Source organism: Aotus nancymaae, unplaced genomic scaffold (assembly GCF_030222135.1).
Source record: "Aotus nancymaae isolate 86718 unplaced genomic scaffold, 86718_ANA_hifiasm-v0.15.2.pri h1tg000032l_0, whole genome shotgun sequence".
Classification (NCBI taxonomy): domain Eukaryota; kingdom Metazoa; phylum Chordata; class Mammalia; order Primates; family Aotidae; genus Aotus; species Aotus nancymaae.
Window position 1 is genome coordinate 27,482,607 of NW_026988445.1, and position 12,108 is coordinate 27,494,714.

General features: G+C 38.5%; 1 protein-coding gene across 10 annotated transcripts in view; it reads left to right on the forward strand.

The window, feature by feature from the left end:
* Nucleotides 1-12,108, forward strand: part of SDCCAG8 (SHH signaling and ciliogenesis regulator SDCCAG8) — a 240,350-nt gene that overhangs the window by 30,001 nt on the left and 198,241 nt on the right. For all 10 annotated transcript variants that reach the window (XM_021666931.2, XM_012443692.3, XM_012443691.3 and 7 more), the window contains 2 exons: nucleotides 240-368; nucleotides 9,132-9,196. In XM_021666931.2, the coding sequence (XP_021522606.2) occupies nucleotides 240-368; nucleotides 9,132-9,196 (194 nt within the window). The remainder of the gene's footprint in view (nucleotides 1-239; nucleotides 369-9,131; nucleotides 9,197-12,108) is intronic.

The following is a 12,108-nucleotide window of genomic DNA, read 5'->3' on the forward strand; positions in this document are numbered from 1 at the left end:
ATCTAGCCCTCTTTGCTCATATTTAGATTACTGCCTGTACCTGAAGGAATTTGACATTGCAACACTTGTAGAATATGACCCTAATAGCCTGAAAATGTAAAATCATTCTTGACTTGTAGTGTAGAAGCATATGCTTTCTTTTTCTTTTCATCAAAGGTAAGAATAGGTATTCTATTTGTAAAGTATGCATGTTTATTAAAAGTTGAATTCAATTGCATAACTGGCACATTTTATTTTAGGGAAACATGCAGAATTCTTGCATAACAACAGGTGAAGATTCTGGGGTGGGCAAAACTGCCAAAAGACCATTTTCTTATGACAATGCAGATACTGGGAAAGCTGCATCTGCTGGTGAGCAGCTAGAACTGGTGAGTATTTGGGTGCTTTCCTCTCATATGTCTTTTTTTCTTTTTCTCTTTTGTACTTTTTTTTATTCTAGTGAAAGATATATAACAAAATTTACCATTTTAACCATTTTTAAGTGTACAGTTTATCTGCATGAAGTACATTCATAATGTTACTCAATCAGAAACATTACCCATTTTCAGAACTTTTTGATCATCTCAAAAAACCCTATACCTATTAAACAATATCTCCATTCCCCTCCCCGCCAGCCCTGGTAACCTCTATTCAACTTTCTGTGTTTGTAAATTTGCCTATTTCAGATATCTGACATAAGTGGAATTAAACAGTATTTGCCTTTTTGTGTCTGGCTTATTTCCCCTAGTATAATATTTTCAAGGTTCATTATGTTGTAGCATGTGTCAGAATTTCTTTTCAAGACTGAATAATGTTCCATTGTATATATATACCAAACTTTATCCATTCAGCTGTTGACCGACATTGGGGTCGTTTCTACATTTTGACTGTTATGAATAACTGTTTCTGCTGTGAACATTGGCATACGAGTATGAGTCCGTTTCAATTATTTTAAGTATATACCCAGAAATAGACCTATTGGATCATATGGTAATTGTTCATTCTTTTTTCTTTCTGCTCCTTAGACTTGATCATTTGAATTGTCCCTTCTTAAAGTTCACCTGTTGTTTTTTCTACCTGCTCAATTCTGCTCTTGGACACCTTTAATAATTTTTTTATTTCAGTTATTATACTTTTTAGCTCCAGAATTTCTTTTTGGTTCCTTTTTATAATGTGTTTTCCTGATTTTCTTTTCTTTTTTTTTTTTTTTTGAGACAGAGTCTTGGTGTGTCGCCAGGCGCCAGGCGCCAGGCTGGAGTGCAGTGGCGCGATCTTGGCTCACTGCAAACTCCACCTCATGGGTTCAAGCAATTCTTTTGCCTCAGCCTCCTGAGTAGCTGGGACTACAGGTGTGCCACCACGCCCAGCTAATTTTTGTATTTTTTAGTAGAGATGGGGTTTCACCACATTGGCCAGGATGGTCTCGACATGTTGACCTCGTGATCCTCCCACCTCGGGCTCCCAAAATGCTGGGATTGCAGGCGTGAGCCACCGCGCCTGGCTCCTGATTTTCTTTCGTACTTTGTCATGTTTTTCTCTTGGCTCTTTGAATGTATTTAAAACAATCATTTTAAAGTCTTTCCCCGGTAAGTCTGATGTCTGTGGTTTCTCAAGGATAGTTTCTGTCAACTTATCCTGTTCGTTTGAGGGAGCATTTTTTTTGTTTCCTTGTATTCCTTGTTTATTTTGTTATTGAAAATTGAACATTTCACTTTTATCATAATGAGATAACTCTGGAAATCTTTAACTCCTTCTTTCCTAGGATTTGCTGTCTTGTTTTACTGTTGAAGGCTGTAGCAGTCATTTTGTTTTGAGACTTTTCCAAACTCTTTTTGCGAAGACTATTCCATATCATGTGTGATTATTGAGGTGTTCATTCTATTAACTCATGTTCAGCTAACGTTTGACAGAAATTTCCTTGAATTCCAGGAGCTGAAAACAAATACCCTCTACTCCCCCACAAAGCTGGGGGTGGTGTGGGGAGGCAGAGACGTAGGGAGGGAGGGAGGGAGGGAGAGAGAGAGAGAGAACGCAACCCACCTCTCCCTGTATTTTCAGATTGGCTCTGTGCTGGGGCATTCTTTTCCCACTTAAGGAAGCTTGCTCTGAGCTAGGGATCAGCTGTAGGTGAAAGCCTAAGGTCTTCTCAGGATGTTTCTGAGTGTGTATCTTTCCTAGGCATATTGTGACTTTCTGTATCCCCCCATACACACAACTGCTTTTGAATGTCCTAATTTCCCAGAGCTCAAAACAATTCTATTTTAAGACCCAAATGATACTTTTTAATCCTTTGATGTATGTAACAGACCTTTATTCTTCTTTTGCTAACCTGAAGTCCTCTTTGCATTAAATTTGACATGTCAGAGTTGATCAACAATGATGAAAGAGTAAGATTAACACTGTAAATGGAATGTTCCAGGGGAAGATAGAATGAATCATAGTTCAGGTTCTCATTATCATCCACAGATGTTACAGTTTTCTAAAGGCTGTCTCTGCCCACAGTCTCCCTCCCTTATCTTAGTCCCTAATCCAAGCTTCATTCTACTTAGGAAAGAGTACAGTTCTTCAAAAAAGAAAGTTGGAAAGACTAAGTAAATTGAATCTTTTTTCCCCCATCTGAATAATTTACAGTAGCTACTTAATACCCATAGGATAACGACCAGTGTCTCAAGTCATCCACAATTTGCGTCAAACTAACATTCCAGACTAGTTTCTCACTCTTCTCCTGTCACTCTTACAAATCTTATCTGTAGGCATGCAGACCACTCACTGATTGCTACTTTATAAACTTATAATCCACTTTCATTTGTCTTTGAAGAACTGGCTTTGGTTTATGCAGTCCTCCCTCCCAAAATGTTTCCTTCTTACCCTCTACCTATTGAAATGTTTCCCATCTGCAGGGTGTAGTTGAAATGCCCTCTCTCATTCTACTTTCCCCGATAGCATGCCTCCTCTCTTCCCTTTTCTGCATTAGAATTCCTTTCTCTTTTATGCCTTCCCCTAGTACTGTGCTTATGACTGTTAGAGATTCATCTTTTTTTTTGAGACGGAGTCTCACTCTGTCGCTCAGGCTGGAGTGCAGTGGTGTGATCTCAGCTCACTGCAATCTCCACCTTCCTGGTTCGAGCAATTCCCCTGCCTCAGCCTCCTGAGCTGCTGGGATGACAGGTGCACCCCACCACGCCCATCTAATTCAGAAGAATTGCTTGAACCCAGGAGGTGGAGGTTGCAGTGAGCCAAGATCATGCCATTGCGCTCCAGCCTGGGTGACAGCGAGACTCTGACTCAAAAAGAAAGAAAGAAAGAGATGAGAGAGAGAGAGACAGACAGACAGACAGAAAGAAAAGAAAGAGGGTTTTTGTAGAAAGCATATAGTTGGATTTTGCTTTTTATTCAATCTGACAATATTTGCTTTTTAATTTGGATGTCTAGACCACTGACATTTATTGTGATTATTTATACAACTGAGTTTAAATACACCATCTTACTATTTGGCTCCTTTTTTACCCATCTCTTATTTGTTCCCCTTTACCTCTTTTTCTGTCTTCTTTGAATTTATTGAGGTTTTTTTTTGTTGTTTTTTAGACAGAGTCTCACTCTGTTGCCCAGGCTGGAGTGCAATGGCACGGTCTTGGCTTACTGCAACCTCTGCTTCCCAGGTTCAAGGAGTTCTCCTGCCTCAGCCTCCTGAGTAGCTGGGACTACAGGCATGTGCCATCACACCTGGCTAATTTTTGTATTTTTAGTAGAGACAGGGTTTTACCATATTGGCCAGTCTGGTCTTGAACTCCTGACCTTGTGATCTGCCTGCCTCGGCCTCCCAAAGTGCTGGGATTACAGGTGTGAGCCACCATGCCCAACCATGAATTAATTATTTTTATGATTCCCTTGTACTGCCTTTTGCTAGTCTGAAAAAAACTTTAGTACCAGTATTCACTTGACTGCTCACTTCAGAAACCCAGGATTATTTTTAGTGTGTTTTTCTCCCCTATATCTATTAGTCATAAGATTCTGTTAATGTTTCTCTAAATGTCTCTATACTAAATCCTTTTTTAAAAAATGCCTACTGCTGGATTGACTTTGTTCATATGCTTATCTCTTACCTATGCATTTGTCATTTCCTTACTGGTCTCCCTTTCTTCACACTTCAATTATGTTTTAAGACTCAATTCTGTTAAAAGCTTTCAGTGGCCATCCAGTGTTTGTTCTAGAGGGAATAGAGGGAAACTGCAGGAGTCATGTGTGCCAAATGAAAGTCTCGATGTTTTCATTCTTCTTGTGGCCCACCTTTACCTATTTTGCCCATCTCCAACCACCCCCTACCTCACATTTCACATTCTAGTGACACTGATCTACTTACTGTCCAAACATACAGCATGATTTCTTCAGCCTCTTTGCGTTTTGCTCTACTGGAAATTATCATTTAAATCTTAACATTTTCTCTGTGAGATCTTCTTTTTTGTTTTTTTAAACCACTAATTCCATTTACAACCCATATATATATATATATATATTCATTGTACTTTAAGTTCTGGGGTACATGTGCAGATCTTGCAGGATTGTTGCATAGGTACACACATGCCTTGGTGGTTTGCTGTCTTCATCCCCCCGTCACCTACATCAGGCATTTCTCCCATGTTATCCCTCCCCAACCTCCCCACCCCCTGGTGTCCCTCCCCTAGCTCCCCAGCCCCCAAAAGACCCCAGTGTGTGATGTTTCCCTGCCTGTGTCCATGTGTTCTCATTGTCCAACACCCGCCTATGAGTGAGAACATGTGGTATTTGGTTTTCTGTTGTTATGTCAGTTTGCTGAGAATGATGGTTTCCAGCTGCATCCATGTCCCTACAAAGGACAGGAACTCACCGTTTTTTAATGGCTGCATAGTATTCCATGGTGTACATGTGCCACGTTTTCTTTGTCCAGTCTATCATTGATGGGCATTTGGGTTAGATCCAGGTCTTTGCTATTGTAAACAGTGCCGCAATGAACATATGTGTGCATGTGTCTTTATAACAGAACGATATATAATCCTTTGGGTATATACCCAGAATTGCTGGGTCAAATGGAATTTCTATTTCTAGATCCTTCAGGAATCTCCACACTGTCTTCCACAATGGTTGAACTAATTTACACTCCCACCAACAGTGTAAAAGTGTTACAGTTTCTCCAAATTCTCTCCAGTATCTGTGAGACCTTCTTTACTTCTCTTTGGCTGAATTAGGAGTTTCTGCCTCTCTAAATTTTTCAATTTCCATATACGTCACTAGAGCAATTTATGTACAGTTGGCTCTAATAATATGGGTTTGTATTATGTGGGTTCACTTATATGTGTATTTTTTTCAAGAAACATATTGGAAATTTTTTTGAGATTTGTGACAATTTGAAAAAACTTGCAGATAAAACATGTAGCCTAGAAATATGAAAAAATTAAGAAAGAGGTATGTCATTAATGAATAAAATATATATAGATAATAGTCTATTTTATCATCTACTAACATAAAATATATACAAATCTATTATAAAAAAGTTAAAATGTATCGAAACCTGTGTACGCAGTCACTTACAGACTGTACATGGAGTCATTCTCAGGAGGAATGCAAAAAAACATAAAGATGCAGTATTAAATTATAACAGCATAAAGTTAACTGTGGTGCATACTGTACTACTATAATAATTTCAGAGCCACCTCCTATTGCTTTTGTGATGAGTTCAAGTGTTTCAGGTATCTGCTTAAAACATCATGTGACACTGGTCATCTCTGTGTAAGCAGTTTGTCTCTCCAGTAAATTGCATATCACAGTAAAAAGTGATCTCTTGGTGGTTCTCGTGTAGGTTTCATCATGTTTAGTGCAATACTGTAAACCTTGAGTAACACCATGAGGCCCATGCAAAGTGCCACTAGAGATGCTGGAAGTGCTCCCCAGAAGCAAAGTCATGACATAGTACGAAAAAATTATATTGCTTGATATGTACCATAGATTGAAGTCTGCAGCAGTGGTTGCCCCATTTCAAGATAAATTAATCCAGTATAAGGACCATTGTACAAAAAGAAAAGGAAATTTATAAAGCCATCACTGCAGCTGTGCCAGCATGTACAAAAACTTAGTACTTTTTGCACAGTATCTTTTTATCTGTCATGGAAAATGCAGGTTTTATGTGGGTACAGGATTTCTATAAGAAAAGCATACCTGTAGACTGTAATATAATTTGAGAAAATAAAAAATACGACAACTTAAAAGGAAAATGAAGGATCTAAAGCTGGAGAATTTAATGCCAGCAAAGGATGGTTTGGTAATTTTACAAAGAGATTTGACTTAAAAAATGTCAAGATAACAAGATAAGCAGCTTCTATTGACCAAGAGGCAGTAGACAAGTTCTAAGATGCCATTAAGAAAATTATTTAGGAGCGGCTGGGTGTGGTGGTTCACACTTGTAATCCCAGGACTTTGGGAGGCTGAGATAGGTGAATCACCTGAGGTCAGGAGTTCAAGACCAGCCTGGCCAACATGGAGAAACCCCATCCCTACTGAAAATACAAAATTAGCTGGGCATGGTGTTGCATGCCGGTAATTCTGGCTACTCTGGAGGCTAAGGCATGAGAATAGCTTGAACCTGGGAGGCAGAGGTTATAGTGAGCCAAGATCGCACCAATGCATTCCAGCTTGGGTCTCCATCTCAAAAAAAAAAAAACAAAAAGAGGAGGGGAGAAAATTATTTAGAAGAAAGGATATCTGCCTGAATAGGTTTTTAATGTAGATGTAAGTTCTCTCTTCTGGGGGAAGAAATGCCACAAAAGACATTTATTATTAAGGAAGAGAAGTGAGTACCAGGGTTTGATGCAGAAGGGGATAGGCTAACTACTGTTTCGTGCAAATGTACTCAGGTTTATGATCAGGACTGCCCTTATCTATAAAGCTGCCAACTCACGAGACTTGAAGGGAAGTGATAAACACCCAACTGGTAGTCTTTTGGTTGTGCAACAAGAAGGCCTGGACAATGAGAACCCTTTTTCTAGACTGGTTCCATTGATACTTTGTCCCTGAAGTTAGGAAGTACCCTGCCAGTAAGAGACTGCCTTTTAAAGTTTTTTTTTGATATTGCACAATAGCTCTAGCCACCCAGAACCCCATGAGTTCAACACCGAAGGCATCAAAGTGGTCTCCTTGCCTGCAAACGCAATATCTCTGATTCAGCCTCGAGATGCATGCAGTCATAAGGACCTTTAAGGCTCATTACACATGAGTACTCTATGAAAAAGATTTTCAGCGCAATGGAAGAGAACCCCAATAGCGAGAACATCATGAAAGTCTGAGAGGATTACACCATTGAAAACACCATCATTGTTAGAGAAAAAGCCGTGAAAGTCATCAAACCCATAACAAAAATTCCTACTGGAGAAAACTTTGTCCAAATGTTGTGCATGACTTTACAAGATTTACAGCAGTCAGTCAAGGAAATCATGAAAGATATTGTGGATGTGGTGGAAAAGGTTGGAAGTGAAAAGTTTTAAGATACGAATCTTGGGGAAATTCAAGAACTAACAGACACCACACAAAGGAAGTAATGGAAGATGACTTGATGGAGATGAGTGCTTCTGAACCAGTGCCAGAAAATGAGGAAGAAGACACAGAAGAAGCAGTGTCAGAAAACAATTTGACATGAGATAATCTGACAGAAGGCTTCTGATTATTCGACTGCTTTTGACTTCTTTTATGACATGGACCCTTCTATAATATAAGCACTGAATCTAATGCAAATGGAAGAAGGATTGATACTGTATAGAAACATTTTTAGAGACAAGAAAGAGCATAAAAAAGTGAGAGAGAAATTACCTCTTATTTCCATAAAGTTGACCAAGTTTGCTTCTCCTGCCTTCCCTCCCAACTCGTCCATCTCTTCTGCCTCCGCCATCCCTGGGAAGGCAAGACCAACCCCTCCTTTTCCTCCCCCAACTCAGCCTACTCAGTGTGAAGATGGTAAGGTGAAGAACTTTATGATGATCCACTTCCACTTAATGAGTAGAAAATACAATTTTCGTTTTCTTACAATTTTCCTAATAACATTATTTTTCTTTAGATTGTAATAATACAGTATATAATACAGCATATAAAATATGTGTTAATTGAGTATATTATTGGTAAGTCTTCTACTCAACAGTAGGCTATTAGTAATTAAGTTTTGGAGGAGTCAAAAGTTATACATGGGGCCAAGCATGGTGGCTCATGCCTGTAACCCCAGCACTTTGGGAGTCTGAGGTGGGCAGATCACTTGAGCCCAGGAGTTCGAGGCCAGCCTAGCCAACACAGTGAAACCTCATCTTACTAAAAATAAAAAAATTAGCCAGGCGTGATAGCATGTCTAAAACCCAGCTACTCAGGTGGCTGAGACACAAAAATAGCTTGAATCCAGGAGGCAGAGGTTGCAGTGAGCTAAGAGATGCAGTGAGTCTCACTCTGTTGCCATTGCACTCACTCCAGCCTTGGCGACAGAGTGAGACTCTGTCTCAAAACGAAAAGTTTACATGGATTTCCAACTGTATATGGGTGAATGCCCCAACCTCCATGTTATTCAAGGGTTAACTGTAATTGAAATCCTTCATTTTCCTGTTTCTTTCTAGGATATTTTATAAGTTTCTTGTGGTTCAAACCACCTTCATCTTAGATAAACAATAAATATTTGTTGAATGAAAGAATAACTGGATAACAACAGAGGCTTGTAGCAGTTAGTCTATCATCATGTGATTTAAAACTTTACTTTTGATCATTCATCCAGCACATATTTATTGTATGCCAAATATGCAACAGCCACAGTGGAGGATTCTAACAAGATTTGATCTTTGCCCTAATAGACCTTATGGGTTGCAACTGTTTTTTCCCAGAGTCACACTTTTAGGGATAAGACCTGATATATGCAATTTTGAAAGAAAAGCAAAATCTGTTAGTAGTCACCATTTTATGACTCAGCAGTTCTTTGTAGGCATTCACCCAATAAAAAATTTGGAGTGGACTAGGGAAAATATTTTCTAAGATGACATATTTCCCCCACCTTGGGTAAAAAGAAAAAAATTGAGTTTAATATTAATAATTAAAGTTTACTTACAAAACACAGGAGATGGAGAAAAATGTACTTTTATTTATTTATTTTTTTATAGGAGAAACTAAAACTTACCTATGAGGAAAAGTATGAAACTCTGGAATCCCAGTTGAAGTTTTTGAGGTAAAGTGAAATCATCCATTTATAGTCACACCAAAAGCATAATGACCTTAAAATATATTTCAGTGTTTGCTGAACTACTTTTAGTCATTATCTGACTTACTTGATGACATTTTATGTAAAATATAAAAATTTTCTCAGATTATTAAAGAATAAAAGGGCCTAAAATTGAGTTCTTTTCCAAATCACAGTCCTATCTTCATCAGTTATAAAATATTTGTGTTTTCTCATAGAAATAAGAATCACTAACTGCTCTTATAGAAATTATGATATTAAAGCAAAATAAATGATGAAATAAAGCACTTCAGTTTTCAGATTATAAGTATTTTTTCTCTGTAGATAGTGTTCATCTAATTTTTTTTTTTTTTTTTTTTAGTCTGAGTCTTGCTCTGTCACTAGGTGGGAGTGCAGTGGTGCAAACTTGGCTTACTGCAACCTCCACCTCCTGGGTTAAAGTGATTCCTCTGCCTCAGCCTCCTGAATAGCTGGGACTACAGGTGCGTGCCACAATGCCCAGTGAATTTTTTGTATTTTAGTAGAGACAGGGTTTCACCATGTTGGCCAGGATGGTCTCGATCTTTTAACTTCGTAATCTGCCTGCCTTGGCCTCCCAAAGTGCTAGGATTACAGGCATGAGCCACCGCACCTGGCCTCATCTAATTTTAAAATTACAATGATAATATAATAGTTTGAGTATTTATATGATGAATTCGAGTATATATTGATGAATCTTCATATAGTTTTTATAGAATCTATTTATTAGAGATCCCAGTAAGACCTATATAGTACAGATTAATTGTTAGTGATTTATGCATAATGAGTAGAAAAAAACAGCAGGAATTAATATTTTTGTTGTTAAAGATTTTTTAAAATAATGATAATGAAGTATTTCTAAATCAAATAAACTTTCAAATATTGTGTATAATTTTATTTTAATAAGTCCAATTTGAAATTAATTTTAAAATCTTCCAGGCCATATCCTACCTAGAGACATAACTAGAGTAATAGTAAGAGCCAGAACTCAGCAAGATGCAGTGGCTCATGCCTGTAATCCCAACACTTTGGGAAGCCAAGGCAGGCATATCATTTGAGGTCAAGAGTTCAAGACCAACCTGGCCAACATGGTGAAACCCTGTCTCTACTAAAAATACAACAATTATCTGAGTGTGGTGACACATACCTTTAGTCCCAGCTGCTCAGGAGGCTAAGGCAGAATTGCCTGAACCCAGGAGGGGGAGGTTGCAGTGAGCCAAGATCACTCCACTGCACTCCAGGCTGGGTGACAGAGGGAGACTCCATCTTAAATAATAATGATAATAATAATAATAATAATAATAAAAGCCAGAGCTAATAGCTTTCACTGTATATGCTTATTTATTTTTTAAATGTTCTTATGTTTTTCATAGATGACCCTGATTAGTTTTAGGATTTCTCTAGAGATTTTTACTTTTTCATAAAGAAACGTGACATTTTAAAACTCTAATTTTTGCTTTCATGCTTTCTGTCCTACTTTATTTTATTTTATTTTTAATGACTTGATTCTTCAGTTTTTGAAGTAATGTATTTCTAGATCACTGTACTTATGGGAATGTGACTTATTTTGTCTCATTCAGAGTCCAGATATTTCATCTTTAATTATATTAAATACCAACTTGCAATGAACTAGACTTTGTTCTCTTCATCCTTCTGTTTCTTCATTTTCTTTTACTATAATTTAAGATTATTTAAAGAGTCATTTCTTAAAGAAATACAATCAGTCTTCTTTTTAACTTTCTCTTTTGCCATTTCTAGTAACCAAATCTACTTGAGTGTTTTGAGTTTGGAGCTGACCGAAGTTAGTAATGGGGATCCTTTGACTTCGGAATGTGCATCCCAAGTTCTTTCTATAAAGCTTTTGAAAGTCAGACATTCTCTACATGATACTGAAAGAGAAAACTTCTCAAGTTTGTTATTATTTTGGGGATAGGGTAGAAGCAGCTTCTTTTTTCCCACTCAACTTTGGAATGCCATTAAATTAGCTTTTTTTTTTAAATCCTTAGATTGCCTGTGGGTCTTTTCTGCCTCTCCTGGTTGCTTGAAAGCCCTCACAATCTCAACAATTGTCTGACAGCCAGGCTGTTGGCTTCTCCTGTGTGACAGGGAGACAGTTAAGATGTCCATAGCCCCTGAGCACAGAGACGCTGACAACGACAACAAGGAGTGGGCTGAGGTGGCGATCAAGTACCTGCCTTCAGTAGTCTCCTGTTTCAGCTAGAAAGTTTTTTTTTTTTAAATATAGGCCGGGTGCAGTGGCTCACGCCTGTAATCATAGCACTCGGGGAGGCCAAGGCAGGCAGATCATGAGGTCAAGAGATCGAGACCATCCTTGTCAACGTGGTGAACCCCGTCTCTACTAAAAATACAAAAATTAGCTGGACGTGGCGCTGCATGCCTGTAGTCCCAGCCACTTGGGAGGCTGAGGCAGGACAATCACTTGAACCAGAGGCAGAGGTTGCAGTGAGCTGAGATGACACCACTGCACTGCAGCCTGGGTGACAGCAAGACTCTGTCTCCAAAAAAAAAAAAAAAAAAATATATATATATATATATAGAGAGAGAGAGAGAGAGAGAGAGAGAGAACAAAAGAGACATCTAGGCAAGGAAGCTCAGTTGCCAAGCTGACTTTACCACAGCTTTACTGGGGTAAGGTAGGAAAATACAACCCATGTATCAGTCATTTAATCCTTAGAAAGTCACCTTGGAGAAAAACTTCATCCAGACGTGAGCTGATAAAGTAAAAACCAGCAAACATCACACCCACACTCACACTCACCCCTCCCCCACCCCCACCATTCCGCAGCCCTTTCTTTAGCAGCGCGCATGTTTCCAGCTAATAGCTACTACCTGTGAAGTCTTATGACTGGCTAATTCTGTGT